General features: G+C 43.1%; 1 protein-coding gene across 2 annotated transcripts; it reads right to left on the minus strand.

Annotated features, from left to right (window-relative positions):
* Positions 1-4,603: 4,603 nt before the first annotated feature.
* Positions 4,604-11,170, minus strand: CRYBA1 (crystallin beta A1; the record flags this gene model as incomplete). Of its 2 annotated transcripts, XM_082678973.1 has the most annotated exons (6): positions 4,604-4,751; positions 5,023-5,165; positions 7,174-7,315; positions 8,565-8,683; positions 9,699-9,763; positions 11,140-11,170. In XM_082678973.1, 6 exons carry the CDS (start codon positions 11,168-11,170, stop codon positions 4,604-4,606), a joined length of 648 nt encoding a protein of 215 aa, XP_082535099.1. The 2 variants fall into 2 exon arrangements, with proteins under 2 accessions (XP_082535099.1, XP_082535100.1); XM_082678974.1 differs by lacking the exons at positions 4,604-4,751; positions 7,174-7,315 and having other exon boundaries at positions 5,039-5,165.
* Positions 11,171-21,184: the final 10,014 nt, after the last annotated feature.

Consider the following 21,184-nt stretch of genomic DNA (forward strand, 5'->3'; position numbering starts at 1 on the left):
GAACCAGGACCACCCTGGGTTGGTTTAAAGAATGATGAATCATTGGCTTCACTGAAAAGCAAAATTTCACTTCACTCAAAATTTACCGAGTTTTAAACTAAATTTCACACCATTTTGCTACTCAAGAAGGGTCTTACGAATAAATAGAGTTTTAAGTTGTCTACACGATAAAAACACTCAGTGAAGCATGAATGGTATATTGCTTTTGCATTACTGGGAGTGTCAAATAGCAGTTATGTGCTAGAAACCTATGGAACAGCCATCCTCACAAGTGGGTTTGCTGATTCAGACTTCCCTATTTATCCGTAAGATTTTGTTTATGTCCAGAGTTCTAAAGCCATTTTATAGTACTGCAGTATCCCTTTTCTGCAGCCTTATTAAAATAGTTACAGACATTTTCCAATTCAGTTTCACTTTGATTGCATATCAAAATTTTACTCTGTAGACCAACAAAACCAACTTGAGGTAAATTGCAGAGCTTTCCATAAATCCTTTTTTCCTCAGGTGCTAAACAAAGGCTCCAAAAATGGATACTGCTTTAGTAATGTCTGCTTTATTCTTAAATATTTCTTTTGCTAGGTGTAAAGATTTGGTGTTAACAAAAGTGGTTTAATATGTAAATATGAATGAATGCCTTTAGTTTACCCCTGTTTGTTTCCTTTATCCTCCGTGGAGGAGGATCCTTTCATGATACTGAATACATTTCATTAGGTATTGTTGCATTTTTAGGATGAGAATACAACTATTTTCTGTCTTGGATTAATCCTGCTGCTGCTATGAGAAACTGAAAAATCAAGAATGTGATGCACTTTTTACATTACTATATACCATACCTTTATAGGTTGCTTTGATACCTTTCCTGTAGCACAGCCACTAACAAAAGTGAATGAATTTAAAAATTCTCTTTGGGAGGGAATCAGTACAAATTATTTATGGTATTGGCCTATGAAGGACATTAACTTAGGAAAATACAAATTCTGTTAGTATTACACGTTTTGGCCTTAAAATGTCTTCTACTACTGAAAATCTTTTAAATCTTAATTTTGCTTCTGTTATTCCCTCTGCCTCAAAAAGAGGAGTTGGGAAGAATGGCTTAAAGGAAGTATCATTGGTTTGTTGCTGATCTTTTAGAAAGAAAACAATTGTCTACTATATATACTGGGAGCTTATTTTTGTTTGTATACAGAGGAGAAATAATGTTGCCCCAAGCCAATCCGATTTAGTTTAATCAAATCAATCAAAACCAGCTATTCTTCTCTAGCGTACTTTTACTTAGGAAAGATAAACTTATGCTACTTTACAAGAGGAAAAGTCGTTTCTCAAGCACGTACTCAAACTTGAAGGAGATTGAACCCAATATGATGGAGGAAAAACACCAAATGGGGTGGAAGAATATGAGAGAGAGATGTGGTCCAAAGCTATCTGATTATATTTTGATGTTGCCAATATTGCAAAGCCAAAATTTTAATTTGCTTATTTAATATATTTGTTGGCCAGAGATCTATTTTTATATCAATGTGCCTTGCATGTATATTAAAAAAAAAAAATTGGAAAGGCCATGTTACAATGCCTGAGATAGTTGATGGTTCTTACCACCTCACTAATTTTTATGCAGTATGAAATGCTCATTCTATCACCCAACTGGTGCTCTCTGTTTAAAGTTACAGATCTCGTCACAAACTGGAACTATTTTATAAACTGGGAAGTGATTTGATTTACTTTTTTGGTTGTATCTTTTCCTTTTTTTTTTTTTTCAGTTCTTAGTCTGTTAGTGGCTGTTCTGTAGTGGGAAATAGTAAAAGGATTCTTCACTTTCTTTCCCTCCCCGCTCAGCACCTTCTTCAAGTAATGTGATGACACCATTTCTTGTGTGCTTTGAAAGAAGTTTCAGCTTGTTTTTCCCTTTAGTGTTATAAAAAGCATTGTTTGCAAAATCTAGGGAGATAATGGAGTCCACTTTCATTTGGAATTCTATGTGAGCTATGATCCAAGTTATTGGCTCTTTCCAACTTTAAAATTTTTTATTGTTAAAGCACCTTGCTTAGAAAATTTTAAATATTTATGTCTGCAACAATTGTCTCAAAATAATGAACTGTGCAATTCTGTCATTAAAAAAAAGAAAAAAAAAGATCTGAACTCTCCCTACTGTGACTTGTTAGTTTCTCTGTATTTCCTGCCAGTGTAAATGTGAAAAGCTTTGCTTGCATTGCGTTTTAGAAATGCATTTTGCACACTCGAATTTTGCCGAAGCTCCATGAAAAGGTTAGATCTAAGTAGATGAATAAAGCTATGCACATGTCTTGAAAGTTTAATTTGTGTGTCATTACCAAAAGTGACCTATCCTTATTACTTTGCTGCTCTTAGCTTTACCATGTTTAGAAACATGGCTCAAAGTTAGAGTTCTGGGCTAGCTCATCAGTGGAACTAGAAAAGAGGAAAATTGGCACCTATTTTAATAACATAGGTTTAAAATGAGAGCTTGACTCATGTCTGCTAAAGGGCTTTTTTTTGAAACAGGGCAGTTTTATCAGCTTTCCAAACTGTTGGATACTCTTCAATGAAATTTTCGTTGATTTGATCAAATAGAAATGGGAAGTAATTGAAACTGAAGTGAAGGAAGGACCTTTGCCACATGGAGTTCTGTGACAATTCTATATTAAACCTCTAAACCTGGTTTAAAGGTAGGATAGCCTTTTTACCTTTGCTTTAGCATAAATTTGGTTTACTGAATGAATGACTGACTTGAGATAAGAATCATTCAATTCTTTAAAGATCAAAGCACAGGTTAAAGATGATGTGTATCTTTTTAAAACTGCCCAAGCTGATTAGAACAAGTTAGAAACTGAGCTGATTTGGTTTAATTGCTGCAGTCTGCATGTACTAAATAGCTTTACTTCACATGTATCTGTACTTAAAGGTTGTGTAGATGTACTGGCCAGGTTTTGTCAAATCATCTTCTAAAAGATTGTTTTATATTCTCTTCCGGACCTTTGTAGAAGAGGCTAATATGTTTAAGTAGAGATAATACTAATGGTATTTTCCCCTTGCTCCTAGATATAAAAGAAATATTTCTGTTTTATAGCTTTTTCCTATGTATAGAAGAATATTACTTCTCTATCATCAAGTGTGCTCTTAATGTATGTTGTTGTCTTTGAAAACACAGCAAAACCCTTCTATACCTTCACTGAAAGTGACAGTTAAAATCTAAGTCTACTAATCAAGATGTGAAAGGTGGCCCATAATGCATGGCCTTAAAAGGCATGAATGCAGGAGTATAGCATCATCTTTGATGGCTATGACTACTCCTCAGCATCTGTCAGTGGTTCACATGTTCAGTCTTAGAACATTATTGGAGGAGCAAAGTAATTTCTGTGTCTTGTGTGCATCAGCACTTAGGAGCTGAGTTACCTCTTAATCTGGGGGAAAGGACAATTAATGGGCTACAATTATGTTAGAGGATTTTTTTCCTTCCATCTCCCAATTTAAAAAATGTTTTTTCAGTGTTTGTTTTGACCAGTCCAGAATGATAGGCCTTTTCTAGATACAAGAACAGTGGCCAGAAATTTACCCTTTTGCTAAATGCTTAGGTATTTGCCATAGCTGTTTCTGATGTCATGGATTCTGAGGAAGTGTCAGTTTCATGATGATCTTCCTTTATTGGTGTCTTACTTCATGTTCAGTGTTTTAAAAATACAAATTACAAACACTCTACATCCATACCCAGATTTACTTATTTTATCAGGAAAAAAAACTTGAGAAATTTGTAGATCAAATTAAGAGACAATAAGTGTACATTGTTGAATAAAAAATTTTAAAGTTTCTGAGGTGTTCGTGTTATCATCTTTTGTGTGCTTTAATTCAAAAAAACTACTGAAAACTAAGTTAAGATCATGACATTGATAATATTTTTTTCAAAGTGTCAAATGTACAAATAATTTGTCTTAAATATAGCATGGTCATAGGTCATGGTTTTTTTTCTAATCATACAGGTTATTAAGGTACTTAAGAATTGCCATATGTATGGAAAAATCGGTTGTGAGAGCAGCTATCCTGCCTTTTGTCATGACATTGAGCCTTATGTTCTTCCAGTTGAAATAAGAAACTGAAATTGAGCTAAGCAGTTAAGCAATATGGCAATGCATATTTGAGAAACTTCCTAAGTTTGTTTAGCATTGATTTGTCACAAGTGAAAAAAAAACAGTGCTAACATCAACATTAGAGTGGGGGTTAGAAAAGATGAAAAAACATTTACCAAAAGTGTGTGTCACTATATAGACTGATGCATTTGGGTTATATGCTTTCATGTTCTTTGAAATAGGGAATCATTGTCCTTGGCCAGGTAAGTGACTTGCAAGGACACAAAAGGGAACTTGGGGTTTTACTGAAGCTTGTCTTTTAAGATTCTCAGACATGTAAATGTGATTTCTATAAAGCATGGTAGTTAATTCAGTCTACAAAGTTGTTGGGGTTTTTTTAATGACATTTATTGTGGATTTCAGCAGCTAACATTTGGAAGCAGTATCTGAGCAGAACATAAAATTCATTCTAGATTGCTTAGCAAGGACTCGTGCTTGGGGAATTGTTACTTGGAGCTTCTAATCCACTACTGTTGGATACGGCGAATTGATTGAATCTGGGAAGTCTGGGCATGAGAACCCCACTCTCTCCAGTGTTTATAGTCTCCTCCATGATGGTCACATTCCAAGATATACTGATAGCCACGGTATCCAGGATACTGGTAGCAAACCCAGCTAGGAAAGCCAAAGCAGATTGGATTATTAGAACTAGTTAGGAACCTGGTCAAGACCCCCAAACCTGAGCCTCTTTCCTCGACACAATGATATGGAAGGCTTTTAGGCTTAGAAAACAAGAGCCATCCTAAATACGCCAGGCACCATTTGTGAGCAGATACCTACAACCAGCTGAAAATTAACCTTGATTATGAAAAAAGGTATGAGAGTAGTCAACATAAATCCTTCCATACAGGAATGTCTGGGGGAGGAAAAACTGAGATGCACTTACGCTCCACATTGTATCTTCATGGAACCAACTTCGTTGTTGAACCAACCCATGGCTTGCAAGGAGGGGTAGTCATCACAGATTTCCCATTGTCGTCCAATAAAGTTTTCTTTCTCAAAGATGGTAATCTTAGACTCCTTATGATTCTATAATGCAGAAATTTTTTTTTTAAGTTTAGTACCGGTGTTAAGGCTGTCACTGTAATTCTTTACCACATTTATCAAACTCAAAACTCTCCTGGTTTACAGGAGGAAGTACATGATCATTAATTGTAAAAATATTTCAGGCAATACAGAGATTTTAAAAATTGGGTAATCCTGGGCTTCCCTGGTGGCGCAGTGGTTGAGCGTCCGCCTGCCGATGCAGGGGACACAGGTTCGTGCCCCAGTCCAGGAAGATCCTACATGCCGCGGAGTGGCTGGGCCTGTGAGCCATGGCCGCTGAGCCTGCGCGTCCGGAGCCTGTGCTCCGCAACGGCAGAGGCCACAACAGTGAGAGGCCCGCGTACCGCAAAAAAAAATTTTAAAAATTGGGTTATCCTGTTTAATCCAATTTAATACCATAACATTTAAGATTTTTAAGATCTTTCTTTTTGGCTGCGTTGGGTCTTCGTTGCTGCGCGCGGGCTTTCTCTAGTTGCGGCGCGCGGGCTTCTCATTGCGGTGGCTTCTCTTGTGGAGCACAGGCTCTAGGCACACGGGCTTCAGTAGTGTGGCACGTGGGCTTAGTAGTTGTGGCTTGCGGGCTGTAGAGCGCAGGCTCATCAGTTGTGGCGCACGGGCTTAGTTGCTCCGTGGCATGTGGCATCTTCCTGGACCAGGGCTCGAACCCATGTCCCCTGCATTGGCAGGCGGATTCTTAACCACTGCGCCACCAGGGAAGTCCCAATACCATAACATTTAAGATGTACAAATAACTGATATACTTTGGAACAACAAAAGACCAATGAAGGAAAATTATGACAGCAGGAAAAATATTTGAAACACATAGCCAACCAAAGGATTAATTGTAATGTGGAAAAGATCCCACAAATTGATAGGAAAAGTAAGTCCATGTGTGCCTAAGTGTTTGTGTGTGTGCATGGCATTGGAAACAATGTAAATGTCCAGTAGGGGATATGAAGACTACACAGGCATTAAGAAGGCAGAGACTAACCTTTATGAAGTTCAAAAGCAGGCAAAACTAGCCTTAGTGATAGCAAGTGGAAAGGAGCAATTGATTGGAAAGGGACACCAGGTAATTTTATGGGGCAATGGAATTGTTCTCTATCTGGTTAGGGTGTTGGTTATGTGGGTATACATGTTTTTCATAACTCATAAGAATATACACTTAGGATTTGTGCATTTCACTATGTGTACATTATATCAATACATTAGAGGAAAAAAATCGGAGTTAAAGTGAGATGAAAACACATCCAGATAGGGAAATACTAAATACCTTTTAGTTCTAGAACAGTTTAGTTTACCATTTCCACTACTTGAATTTTGGTAGGACTTTAAGATGAGATAATTAACAGCTAAAATCATGAGAAAATCACATGATATAGATGAACATTTGAAAAGGTTTTAGCCTAGCCTTACTCCCAATGTAGGGATCATTTTTCAACACATCCCTCAAGGTCATCCTGCTTCTGCTTGAATTCTCCAAAAGACTAAAAGCATCCCATTCTGATGCATAATTGAATATTGCTTAGTGTTAGAAACAAGAGTTAGGAATCAAAGATAAGAGGTGCTGGAGCTCTTGCCTACTTCTTCAGTCATTGCACTGTACTAAAGGGTTACTTCAGCATTACCCTGTTTCTAGGTAAAATGATACACAGATTGAAATTTAACTGGCCCAGGATTTACTTTTATTACATGGTAAGTGCTCTCACTAATTATCCTATTGCACTTCTGAAGATCTGGGCTCCTGAGTACCCGCTTCCTGACACCTATAAGAAGCCCTTACTTTTAGCTTAATAAAAATACCATCTAGGAGAGGAAAAAATCAAATGGTAAACTTAGAAACTAAGGGAGCAGTGTTTTTCTTTTTATACTTTTTTCCTTCCTGCCACATTTCAGCATAACTGATGGGAAATAACATAAGTGTCAGTCCATATGCACCCTCTCTTATCCATCCCCCACATGCACAGAAATGAAAATTTCAGGGACTCACAGCTGAACAGATGGGGCGGAAGGACATGAGGCGCTCAATGTGGTAGGCATTACTCCCGCTCCAGGCATCCCAGCGAGGGTACTCTCCTCTCTCCAGGACAAACTGTTGCCCGCAGAAGCTGGTATGCTCATAACCAATCCAGCTGCCAAAGACAAGTAATGGTGTTTGTTCATGGTGTTCAGAGCTTACATGGCCTCATGGAGAAGGCATCTTTTGTTTTAGATGTTAACAGTGCGGTAAAATATCCAATTAAAGCCATACAAAGTAATACTTTTATCATGAGAGGTGGAGAATGGCAGCTGCACTATGTGGGTTTGTAAATATATTTGTTTGGGGTTATCCACTGAAGAGGTGTACTTCACTGGCCTGAGTAATGAGTATTGACAAAGTCAGTTTAAAATTATATTTCCTTTCCAAGTTACCTTATTCTCTACTTGGAGCTCCAGGTTCAGGATCTAGTGACTGACTATTGCTTTGGCTCCAGCCAAACCTATTGACTTCTTTCTAAGGAAGCAAAGGGATGAACAGGCAGCTGATGAATGACTAGTCTCTTGTTTCCTTGTCACTTTGTGGGTTCTTCTGCATGCCTATATATACCTATACCTTATTTATTAAAACACCTCAGATTGATTTTTCACAACCAGGTCTCAGTTACTGATGACACCTTAAAGAATTTTACTTTAAGGGTTGAAGAGTTCAATTTTGGGGGTGAGCAACTTGTGGAAACCTATCTACATGCACGGCCAGTTCTGCCTAGGCCAAAGTAGAGTCCTTGCCTTTGTGTTTTCAGGCTGATGATCAAGGCCTCAACTAACTTGCCAAGAGTAAGAAGACAAGAGAGGGTCTTCCTTGCCAAGGAGATTAACCACCACCAAGAAACTCCTGAAAGACTAGCTAGGAACTACAATTACTCTCTGGAGTTGAGTTCCTTTTTACAAAGAGAAATTAGCTAACAGTGTCTGCTCTGGGACATGGAGGGGAGTTAGCTGTGAAGCTGTAGCTTGATATTTTCCTCTCTCTTTTCTGTAGGAAAGAAAAACTCAAGGGGCTTGTGGCTATTCTGAGGGAATCCCAGGCAGAAGCCTCTGGGCTCCAGAAGCACAGAACTGATACCATCACTGCCCCACCCCATGGTATATATTTCTTTAATCCCCCCCAAATCTAATACCAAGGCACTAAGAACCTCATGTTCCTTCCAGCTTTGAGTTACTAAATTACGTATGTAGTGACTTTTGGGGTTTTTTTGAGATTACTTAAGTATGGAGGCTGCTCTCCCAGAAATGATTAGAGTTTGGGGGAACATCTTTCTTCCCTGATCTCCACCTTTATGGCCACATGTCTGAAGGGACCAGAAATAAGGGGCCTGATGTTCTGCTGAGGTCTATACTCACGCGCCACATTCCACCTTGAGAGACCGGACATTGTCAAAACTGCGCTCAGAGACATTTGGGCAGGAGCTGGTGAACTCCATTCTCTTGCCCTGGAAGTTCTCCTGGTCATAGATGGTTATCTGAAATGGGATTAAAATGGGAAAACAGAGCTAGAAAGTGGTACATCAGGAAGAACAGAGGCCCAGGCCAACATCTTAACCTGTGTCTGAAACTATGTTTTCCATCACTAGCTGCAGCCCAGGAGGCCTGATGAGGTCTCTTCTAGTGTAGACTGGGTTAAGAAGGGGTTTGAACTAATAGCACTGGTTGGCGGTGTTTACATGCCCAGCCAGGATGAGGCGTGGGGATTGGTTTCTGACAGGAATTGTCCTCCGGGGGTGATAGCCGACCTAGTGGGCGTACCAATGATTTGTGGACTCTTACTCCACCATGCTTCCTGCATAAGTGTGGCCAGAAGCCATGAATCTGGGAGACCCAGGGCCTCCCTGTGAATTATTTCTTAGCTTCTCCAGCCACACCTGCTATAGAAACCTAAAGAGTAAAGGGAGAGTTGTGATAAACCCCTTTCATACCTTGAACTAGAACTTGGCTCTTGAACCTGGCTAGAGGACAACTCCCAAAGCTGTGAACAGGACTCAAGAGTTGACCCAGTGAGGAAGGTAGGGGTGTTGAGGGAAACAGTGGCTGAGGACCAGCCCACTTCAGGCAGTGGTTACAACCAACCTCACGTTGGGAGTCAGGAGACCATAGTCCAACCATTTATTTGGGATCTGGTGGCAAATCTGTCCTCATTTCTGGGCCCTCAGTTTTTCCATGTCATAATTCACTTGGGCTGCTCTATTTTAAGATGATTTTAGCGGTGTGGAGGAAAATTGACCTAGAAAACTAGGTATCGTTTCCCACCCATCATGGGCTTCCGGGGTCATCCTTCTTCTGTCCGAATGGGGCACCCTGAGAAGAACCTTCCTGAGACAGCATCTGGATTTTGGGTGAACCCTTCCCCTACAAGCTGGTGTTTTATTGGTCGGTCACTGTCCCATGGAAAAGCACAGCTCTGAGGCCTGCTCTGAGGTGGTATTATACCCCCTGCCCTGATGGAGTCCTCAATTTTCCCTGTGATAGCGATGGGCTTACCTTCCATGGCCCCACAGACCCCGGCATGGGGTTAGTTTGAGCCATCTTGGTGGTTGGAAGGGATTCTGGAAGACAGAACACACACCAATGACATGGTCTCTGGGGTGAGGGAAGAGGAGCACAGGCGGAAGTAAAGGAGGCTTGAAGTCCAGTAAACAGACTTTGGTTGGGACGCTGGCTCTGCCTCTCACTAGCCGAGCCTCAGTTGTTTTCCATCGGTAAAACTTCTATGCGCAGAGTTATTGTAAGGATTAGAAGCAGTAACGCAGGTAGAGCATTGAACAGATGCCATGACCACTTGATAAACGTGGCTCTCGTCCTCTTGCCTGCCTCCAGGCACCCGCTGCTGGTGGCAGCATCGCCTCAGTCTTACATACCCCAGTATAAACCCCTTGGCAGCCATCCAGTCCAGACGCTTCATATTACCACTGTCACCTGGCTTCTCACAGCCCTCAAACGGACCAGCTGTGCACAGCCATGCACCGTTCCCTCCCTACTTCTCTGCCTTCTAGACCTACCCAGCCTTGGTCTTGCCTCCGGAGACTTTGCTGCTTTCCCCAGCCTATGGTGACTTGCTTTCTTTCCTCATTTCCAGCGCTCATCACAGTACTGAGCTGTCTTCCTATTGAATATGTCCTGGGTGAACATCTCCATGGCAGGGCCTGGGTCTCCAGAGTGACTGGTGTAGCACCATGCTGAGCCCACGTTGGGGTGGTGCGTGTTTAAGGAGGGGGACGGGCGGCATTGAAAGACTTACCGAAGGAAAGTGAGGAAGAAAAGAGGATGATCATAATAGCTAACACTGAACAGTGGCCCACCCTATGCCAGGCCCTGTCCTACATGCTTTACATGCATTAATACATTTAATCTTCACAATGAGCCTATGAGGGAAGCACTATCATTGTCCCCATTTTACAGGTGAGGAGGCTCATAGAGCTGAGGTAGATAGAAAAAGATGGTAGGAAGAGTAAAGGAGGGAAGGACAGGGGGCAGAGGTCAAGGAGGGAGGGAAGAAAGAAGACAGGCAGGTGGACGTCAATTTTCTTAACTCAGAACAGCCATTCATAGCTTTTCCCTCTGGCTGGTATTGGCCCAGGGACTGATGCATATAAACTCTGTGATGTAACTCTCCATTCTGAACCTCTGAACAAGCACTTCCTAGCTCTTGCCCCCCTACCTTCTCCCTATGCCCCTGGAGCCCGTCATTTCTTGGGGCCCCATGCCCCCTCCCAGCCGTGGTTGCTAGGGCAGTGGTTATTGTCATGTAAGTGACTCCTCTTGGGGTGGCAAGAGGAGACTACCTCCCCCAGAGTACCCCAGTCTTCTCCAGCCATCTTCAGAGGCTCTGACCACAAGGCAGGAAGACGGGGTCCCCCTTCTGGGCATGTTTCTGCAGGGGAAGGAAAGGAAGGACCAGAGCACCCCTCAAGGCCTTACTCACCCAGCTCCTGCTGCACAGTCTGGGTCTCCATCTGGTGCCACTTCCTCTATGGCCCTGCTCTTTATAGCCCTGCGGCTGATGCCCTCCGGCCCTGTCAGCACTCTGCTTTCCCTCTGCTTTTGTTCCCCCTGATCCCAGAGCTTTGGTGGCTCAGCCTGCTGGGCGGGCATCCCTCAGGGCTTTGTTTAAACCTGGGATACAGAAATCCAGAGAGGCCCTGCTGCTGTGGGCAAGGCTGGCTGTGCAGGCCTTGGCTGCTGTGGACTTGCTCTCAGAGCAGCTGGGAGGTGAGGACAGGCCTCTGCGTGCATCTTGTCCCCTACTCTTCTCCAGATTCTCTTCCTCTCGCCACCCCAGGACCTTCTAAGACCCCATGTCGTAACAAACACATCAAAACGCACCTCCCTTCTCATACAGGATATACGTTTTGGTTGTTTTCGTTTAAAAATGCAAAGGATTATTACAATTCTGAACTCTATTTTTTAAAAAAATGGTTCAGTGTGTGCTTGGAAATCTTCGTTATACCATATTTATATGTATAACTATGCAAGAGTCGAATTCAGTTATGGTCAGCTAGTAGACAGGACTCTCTCTGTAGCTATGTTATTAAATATTCATTTTAATTTCGCAGCTTTCTTTTTCAAATTTGGAGCCAATAAATCTTTTGAGGTTTTTAAAAAATATATTGCTTTAGGCCCTTAGCAGTCTCACAGGCCCAAGGTACCCAAACAGGTAAAATGATTTCTCCCTGGAATTTCAGGGCTCTTGGTGAGAAGAGTGTGTGGTGATTGGGGGCCTCCCCAGGAGCCCTGAAGGGGAGGATGTGTGGTTCAAGAATCATAGCTACTGTGAGAAGGAGGAGGGTGCATGGGTGGAGGTTGCCATGGGTGAGCCTGGCGGATGTGAGTTCAGATCCCAACTCCCCCTGGGTGGGTGACTGGGCAAGTTATTCAGCTTCTCTCAACCCCCAAAAAGGAGATACTATCTGCCTGACACATCGTAGGTTTATTATTACATATTATCCTACTCTCCTTCTGGTGACAGATCCTGTAGAAAATCTCATAGCAGCTTGGAGAGAGGAAGAAACTTTTCCTAGTAAAGTTCTCCCAATCCCTCTGCCAATCTCTCTGGCCTGGAACTCAGGTTTGTCTGAGCCCCCTTTTCTCAGAACCAAAAATCCAGGGGCCAGTTCTGGTACACACACAAGTATTTGCAGGTCAGGCAGAACATTCCAAATCCACTGGTCTGATGATAAGCGTGATGTGCCACCCTAGGATGTTTCTGCTGCTTGATTAATTGATGGCATCTGGATCGATGGCTGGCGAGAACAGAGTCGCCTTGGGGATCGTGGCCGACTGGTGGCTGTGCAAGGGCTTAAGGCACCAGCTGTCCATGCTGGTGATTCTTCCTCGACTTTCCTTTTCTCTCTCCTCAGAACTGGGGTCTTGGGAAAACACTTATTTGTTCATTTGTTCATTCATTCATTCCTTAACTCCTGGACTGGCTTAGGTACCCCCACCAAGTGCTCTCATGACACCCTGCACTTACCGATGATGGCATGGATCACACTTAGAAATTGTTTTAGAAACTAGAAATATTGGGCTCCGAGGAGGGAAACTGGGCACTTGGGGTTCGAGTATAGGACAAAACTTTTCATAGTATAGTTTTCTGTACTTTTTGAGTTTTGAACAATGTGGACATATTTCTATCAAAACAAAGTTATTTTTGAAGATAAAGAAACTGCTTAATTATCTGCTGCTTCTGCTAGACGCCATCCTCTATGATGGCCGGGGCTCAGTTTTGTTCATTGTTATATCTTTGGCTCTGGGCAAAACTCTTAGCTCAGTAAATATGTTTTTGTTTTGTTTTGTTTTGTTTTTTTAAAGAAGATGTTGGGGGTAGGAGTTTATTAATTAATTTATTTATTTTTGCTGTGTTGGGTCTTCGTTTCTGTGTGAGGGCTTTCTCTAGTTGTGGCAAGCGGGGCCCACTCTTCATCACGTTGCGGGGGCCTCTCACTATCGCGGCCTCTCTTGTTGCGGAGCACAGGCTCCAGACGCGCAGGCTCCGTAGTTGTGGCTCACAGGCGTAGTTGCTCCACGGCATGTGGGATCCTCCCAGACCAGGGCTCGAACCCGTGTCCCCTGCATTAGCAGGCAGATTCTCAACCACTGCGCCACCAGGGAAGCCCAGTAAATATGTTTTGAATGAATGAACGACATCCAATGATGGAGTTTTGTGACTCTGGGGGCAGAGGTGAAACTGACGTAGTCCTCACCACCCTAGCCACAGCCGACCTGCTTGTGTTGTGTTTGTGCTTCTTACATGCTCAGCATCTCAATTTGGGAGCTTTACACACTACTGAAGTGTTAGAGCCATGCAGGCTGATTGAGCCAATTTTTAATTTTTGCAGAAAAATGGGGCTTTCACGTTTGATTGAAAAGCCCAAACCCATGAACAAAACCACTGTAAGGGGGAAGATCAAGGTCACTGTGCAAACAATTTACAAATATCCATCCAATTTTCCTGGGGTCATGAGAATCCCTAGCCTGTCCTCTGTCCTCTTTCCTCAATTACCTTAAGTCCAAGGAAGCTGGAGAAGGAGTACCAAATCTCCAGTGCAACCATCATGCTTTCCAAATAGCACCTCAATGTTTTTTTAAAAATATTTATTTGGCTGCGCTGGGTCTTAGTTGCGGCACATGGGATCGTTGCCGCGTGTGGGCTCCTTTAGTTGCAGCGCGCGGGATCTTTTTTTTTAAATAAATTTATTTATTTTTATTTATTTATTTTTGGCTGCATTGGGTCTGCGTTGCTGCACGTGGGCTTTCTCTAGTTGTGGCGAGCGCGGGCTACTCTTCGTTACGGTGCTCGGGCTTCTCCTTGCAGTGGCTTCTCTGTTGTGGAGCAGAGGCTCTAGGCGCCTGGGCTTCAGTCGTTGTGGCACATGGGCTCAGTAGTTGTGGCTTGGGAGCTCTAGAGCGCAGGCTCAGTAGTTGTGGCGCATGGGCTTAGTTGCTCCGTGGCATGTGGGATCTTCCCAGACCAGGGCTCCAACCCGCGTCCCCTGCATTGGCAGGCAGATTCTTAACCACTGCGCCACCAGGGAAGCCCTGGGATCATCTTAGTTGCGGCATGCATGTGGGATCTAGTTCCCCAACCAGGGATTGAACCCGGGCCCCTTGCATTGGGAGCGTGGCGTCTTAGCCACTGGACCACCAGGGAAGTCCCCTCAATATGATTTTTAACCAAGTTCTACAGGATTCCCCCCCCGACATTGTTTGGAACTACTGCTTCACCTGCCCCATGATGGTTATGGCCTCAGAGCTCCAACTCCCTCTGCTGTCTCTTTCCAGGAAAGTCAGGGCACAGCCACTCCAGGAGTGGGAACCAAGAGAGCAACCAGCTTGTATTCCCTTCTCCCAAGCTGGGTTTGGGTCTCTCCTCTTCATCCTTAATAACAATAACTACAGTGTACAGAGCATTTACTGTGAACCAGACACTACCTTCTTTATTCTCAAAACAACCCCATGAAGTAGATCATTATGATACCCATTTTACCAGTGACTTAACTGAAGATCTGAGGGGCCAAGTTCTGGGCCAGGGAACCCAACAGGGACTTGAATGCACATCTCTCTGATTCGAAAGCACAGAGTTTTTCCTACTGGCAACCCTGCCTCTCTGGCGTAAAGTCGGATGATAATACCTACCTGACCCACGGCTGTCAGATGAAGGGAAATGAAGGTGTTTACGGTAGCCTTTGGGACCCAGTACCATCAATAAATGGTAACTATATTATAGCTTGTTCCAAGTCAGATACTATCTTGTGCCAGATTCTCATAGAGATGAGTGGGAACAAGCAACAAAGTTTTAGAAACATTTATCAGATAAAAAATACTGTCTTTGAATTTCAAAAAGACCACATTCATTCCGTTTTCTTTTTTTTTTTTTCCAATAGTTTTCTCTATTCCATTTTAACAGCGCATTCTGTCAGTCTAATCTTCTGCAGGGCATTGATCTACGGGGGACAGGGATTGTGAAGTCTGTTCTCAGTCCACACACTCATCACATGAACAGGTGGGGCAACTGTCTACCCAGCGGGAGGGGCTTTTAGATGTGGAGGTGATGACAGGCGTTGAGGAGAATGAGACAGTCCCCAAATGTAACGTGGTCGATTTGAACCTTGGGTTCCCCAGCACTAAGGCTACATGACAATCATGGTAGATGCTCAGAAGAATTTTATGGATGGCTTGGACACCCTGACCTTGTCTCTGGGCCCAGGGAGCCTCACAGGATGAGGCCCAGGGTGAGAGGGGTGAGGTCATGGGGCCAGGGCAGCCCCTGGACTCAGCACTTTTTGGCAAGAGCATAATGGGGCTGACCAGGCGGCTGAGCAGCACTTCTGTTGTTTGGGAATAAGCAGGATGAGTACAAAGCAAAGGGCCCAGTCAGCGTTCAGCCAGCACCTACCTCCCCCATGAGGGGCTGCTTCGGGGGGACCTTTATTGCCCTAGTCCTTACTACACCTTTAAACAAGTAGGAGAGCCAGGGCCTGGCTGGGCCTGAGAAGGCGCAAGCGCTAGGAGAGAACTTGGGAGCATCTCAAGTCTCTGGTTCTTTCTGAGCTCTTTCTGTATTCATCTATCCCTTTGCTTCCAGGCATAAACGGATGCCCGCTTGCCTGCTAGGGAGTGCCGTGGTCCTAAGGGCCCAGCCTCGTAACCTGCTTCTCCTGTGTGTAACTAGCTGGAGGGCATCTCAATTCCATTCGGTCTTACTGAATTTCTCAATACTGCAGCTTGTCATTTCCTCTCAACTGGAACCCCATGAAACTATTAGAAAAATAGGAACAAAGATGGGACTTATCCTATTGGGTGGCACTCAGCCCATTCTCTCAACTACAGCCAAGTAGTTCAACTCTGTGTCTCATTTAGGGCGGCCAGATTTAGCAGATAAAAATATAGGACACCCAGGTTAATTCGAATTCCAGATAAGCAATTAATATTTTGAAGTATAAATAGGTCCTAAACATTTTTTATCCTAAAAAATTATTTGCTGTTTATCTGAAATTCAAATGGAACGGGGTGTCCTGCTTTTGATCTGCCGACACCGGTCTCCTTCCACCTTTGTCTGGATCCAGAGGTGATACCCCTCTGCCAATCTGCTTCTCTGTTGTCCTTTGGGGAAGACAGTGTAAAAAAGTCACCATCCCGGGCTTCCCTGGTGGCACAGTGGTTGAGAGTCCGCCTGCCGATGCAGGGGACACGGGCTCGTGCCCCGGTCCGGGAAGATCCCACATGCCGCGGAGCGGCTGGGCCCGTGAGCCATGGCCGCTGAGCCTGCGCGTCCGGAGCCTGTGCTCCGCAATGGGAGAGGCCACAACAGTGAGAGGCCCGTGTACCGCAAAAAAAAAAAAAGAAAGTCACCATCCTCAGGATCACTTCCCTGGCATACCCCGTCCCACCAGCCACCCTACAACATCCTTTGATAGAGTGGAGAACGGGAGAGAATCTGTATGTTTTTAAGTGTTTTCCCAAATGTTATCTTATCTAATCCTCCCAAGTATCGCTGAAAGATATGCTTGGTTAACCCCATTTTACAGGAGAAGAATCAGACTCAGAGAGCTTATGTTACTTGCCCAAGGTCACAATGCTGGGAAGTGGCAGAATCAGGTTTCAAACTTGATTCTCTTTGGTTCCAAAATCTATATTCTTTACCGTGTTGTTTATAGGAATCCCTCACCCTTCATTTGTTTGAACAGCATGACTCATAGAGAGTAGCCATAAAAGCACATTTATTTTCATCTCCTCTGCCTCATTATGTTTTTCCACTGGGGCTAATTTCTTTCCCTTGCCCTGGATGTAAACTTGGGCAGTCCCAAGACCTTTTGTGGCCATTTTTAGGTAATAAAAAGTTGGATGTACTTTAAATCATAAAAGACAGTCTCAAGTTAAAGTGAGAATGTTCAATCCACTATAGTAACCAAAACGTCCATCTCCATTCAAAGGTGTCTTCTCCTTGCTACCCCAGATAGGACCTGCGTTAGGCAGAAAGCCTGAGCCCAGGTTAAGGGCACTCTTTTTTCTTTCTCCTGCTTACTCACTGGTTTCTGATCCTTCTAGGATTGGAGGGAATGGGAGAAGGAGAGCAGAACATTCCTTACCTGATGGTCCTGTGATAAGATGGCTTCACATTCTGTGCCCAGCAAATCTTCAAAACTGCCCGTCTTGTGGGCACTTACTGGTTCTTGGGAGACGCCGACCTCCCCGCGCACCCCCCACCCCCCCGCCGCCACCACCACCACCACCACCTGCAGTAACCTTGACCCAGGTCTGTGCATCTCCACTCTGGCTATTGTTCCTTCTACAGCCCCTAGGCCCCTGGTGGTCTATGTCTAGCTTTACTCTGCTGAGGACCCATCAATCCTCCAAGAGTTCTGCTGGACTGAATCTGCTCCAGCTCCATCCCAGTTCCTTCTGAGGCATGACCCACGCCATGCCTCGGGAAACACTACATGTACTTTACCACAGCAAATTCTAGAAGGTAGGCTGATTCTTACTTAGCCTCCTCTGCTTTGCCTCATCCCTCAGCAACTGCCCAGCTCAACTTCTGACCTTTAGATTTCTAACTGCAGGGACACATAACAGGCTTTCTAAGTGGGGACCCTGGAGCCTTCACCTAAGGTGAAGCTCTTTCACTCCTTCCCTGAAGGATGATGGGGTTCACAGCACAGCTTCTCAAAAAACTCTCTCCATAGTCTGTCTCTCATCTCTCCAACTGCACAGCCTCGGTGTCGGAAGGAAGTGTTAAGAGCCGTCGAATCAGTTCTCAAACACCTCCTTTGGAATTTCTGCATAGTGTTCTGTCACATAACTCACTTTGGTTTCTTTTTTTTTTTTTAATATACATTTTTTTAACATGGACCATTTTTAAAGTCTTTATTGAATTTTGTTACAATATTGCTTCGGTTTTATGTTTTGGTTTTTTGGCTGTGGGGCATATGGGATCTTATCTCCCCCCAACCAGGGATCGAACCAGCACCCCCTGCATTGGAAGATGAAGTCCTAACCACTAGACTGCCAGGGAAGTCCCCTCACTTTGGTTTCTAACATCTAATGTCTCAGCCAAAACGTCCATGTTCACATCCTGTAACATGGGTGTGTTACTTCGCTGCTGTCTTCATGCTGCTCACCCACCTGTGCTCCCTTTACCCCCAGCAGGAGAACTTACATCCTATTTCATCAGGCATGGATTTCCCCAGCTTCCTGACCCTGGAACCTACAGTACCTGTGGCACTATCTACTTCCACACCAACCCTCACCTCTTCACCTCCAGTCCCAGATGTTCACCACTTCCTGTCCTGGATAACATACCATTCTGTCTTCTTAGGAATTTTATTTAATCGATTAGCCCTCTCTTTTCTAGTATTTTAAAAAATAATGTCTATATTTTACTACAAAAGTATATGTAACTGAAGAAGTCTTATATTAACTGTACAATAAATATTTTTTACAAACCCAGGAACCCTGCTTTTCAAAGGTTACCATTTTCAACTCTTTTAGCTTTTCCTTTGGTATTCATTGATTTTTAGACATTATATACTGATTTCTTATCTTGGCAGACAGGATTTTAGCTCTCTTCCCCTCCCCACTGTCCTATAGATCCATTACAAATTTTGCTTAAATCCATATTCAGTGAATTAGTTTCTATGACTTTGTAAATATTATTTACTACTGGACCAAGTAATGCATGATAACGTTTCCTTTCTTGAACAGTGTTTTGTTTTCCCTGGAGTTAAACATTCCCTAGTTTTGTCATAGCTTCAGTTTTCTTGCATCTTCATGAAATACCTCTTAATACAATGTCCTACATGCTCAACCTGTCAGAACCTCCTATTGGCTGCATCTTTTCCCCTTGGAGACTTCCATCTAGAAGCCTCTGTTCTCCTGCTCCAGACTGAAGAAGTTTCTGTCTATGCTACTGCATAGGTATTGCCCAGAGACCTCTCTTGGCTGACATCCTGGGAACTCCCTTGTCAGTGCTCCAGGGTTGAATCTGTGTCCTCTTTCATAGTTTACCCTCTTGTGTTAGGAAAACACATTCTCTAACAGTGTCCTGAGAAACGGCACATGAACATAAATTTTTTAAGGTCAAAATATCTAAAAATGTATTTTTGTATGGTCACATTTGATTGAAGGTTTGGCTGCGTATAGAGTGCTAGTACCCTACAGATCGGGAAGGCGGTTCCCCTTTGTCTTCTACGTGCAATGTTGCTATTGAGACGTATAATGCCATTTTGATTCCTCATCCTGTATGAGACGTTTTTTCATTCTTTCTAGAAGTTTTTTGTTTTTTTTTTTAATTCCCAGTGATCTGAATTTCCTGAGGCTGTGCCTTGGTAAAATCTTTTTTTCCCTTTATTTCTGTGGGCATTTAGTAGACTTTTTCAACTTTCAGAAAAGACAGGTCCTTCAATTCTCTGAAATGTTCCTGTATTACTTCTTTGATCATTTTCTCACCTCTGTTTAATGTATTTCTTTTTCTGCAGCTATTATTCGTTGGACATTGGACCTCCCGAACTGATACTCTAGTTTTTTTTATATTCCTATTCTATTTTTATGTCTCTTTGTCTTTTTGTTCTGACATCTAAGAGATTTCCTTGATCTTAGCTTTTAATTCTATATTAGTGTCCTACTGCTGCTATAGCAAATTACTAGCCCAAACATAGTGATTTAAACAACACAAATGTATGATCCTACAGTTCTGGAGGCAGAACTGCACTCCTTCTGGAGGCTCTCAGGGAGAATCTCTTTCTTTGCCTTTTCCAGCTTCTAGAGGCTGGTTGCCTGCATTTCTTGGCTGATGGCCCCTTCCTTCAAGCCAACAGCATGGCATCTTCGAATCTCTCTCTGTGTGACGCTGGTCTTCCTGCCTGCCTCCCTCAAAAGGACCCTTGTGATTATACACCCAGATAATCCAGCATAATGTCCCCCATCTCAAGTTCCTTAATCATATCTGCAAAGTCCCTTTGCCATGTAAGATCATTTTCACAAGCTGTGGAGATTAGAATGTGGACGTATCTTTGCAGGGCCACTATTCTGTCTACCACAAACTTTTTACCAAATTTGTTATTTTAACTATCACATTGTTAATGTCCAAGAGTCCAGTTTTGTTTTCTGATTGTTTCATTTTTAAAGCATCCCGTTCTTGTTTCATAGATGCAGTATTTTCTTTTATCTCCCTGTGCATATTTTTGCTTCTTTGAAGTTTCTTCATCTCCCTACAATATCTCTATTCTCTTCAGGTTCCTTTACTTCTGTTTGTTTATCACTACTATTATTTTATGTTGGAGACTTTTCCTACATGTGTCATGATCTGTGGATGTTCTTTCTTATTGAAGAAAAAGTGCACTGGGAAAAACTGATTGGAAAGTCTGGATGGCTGGGTGAACACTGTCAACTGTAGATTTCATTATATGACAAAAGGTGGTCAGCCAGCTTTTTTGGTTGGTAATTATTAAAAATCAGTAACTGTAGGTGTTTTGCTTGGGTTGGTTCAATTTCCCCTCCTGGAAGTCATACTGCACTCTTTGTGTCATTGTGCACAGCCCAAACACAGGGACTGGTGAGTTATACTGCACCTCCTTAAAGGCTCCTGTTCACTTTTTGTTTCAAAGATCTGATTGGAAGTTACATATGTCTGCTGGTTTCATCAGTGATGGAGTTTGTTTCTGGTTTTTGGTCTCCATGTCATGTTAATTTTTAACCTCTCTCCTACTGACTCTTTTTCCTCAGCCTATAAACATGCTTAAGCCTCCTCATCTGAAAACAAAACCCCGACCTACCCCCTCCAACACTCTGCTTCCCCTTCTGGATGTCACCTACTCTCTCTCTGCCTTCATAACCACAGGTCTTAAAAAAAAGTAACTATTTCAACTTCCTCACCTCCCTCTCTGTCTTCAAAAACAGCAATCTTATTTCTGTCCTTGCCTTTCTTCCAAAACTGCTTTGGCAAGGGAGACCAGTGATTTCCATATTGCCACATC

Source organism: Grampus griseus, assembly GCF_964374135.1.
Source record: "Grampus griseus genome assembly, chromosome: 20".
NCBI classification, from domain to species: Eukaryota; Metazoa; Chordata; class Mammalia; order Artiodactyla; family Delphinidae; genus Grampus; species Grampus griseus.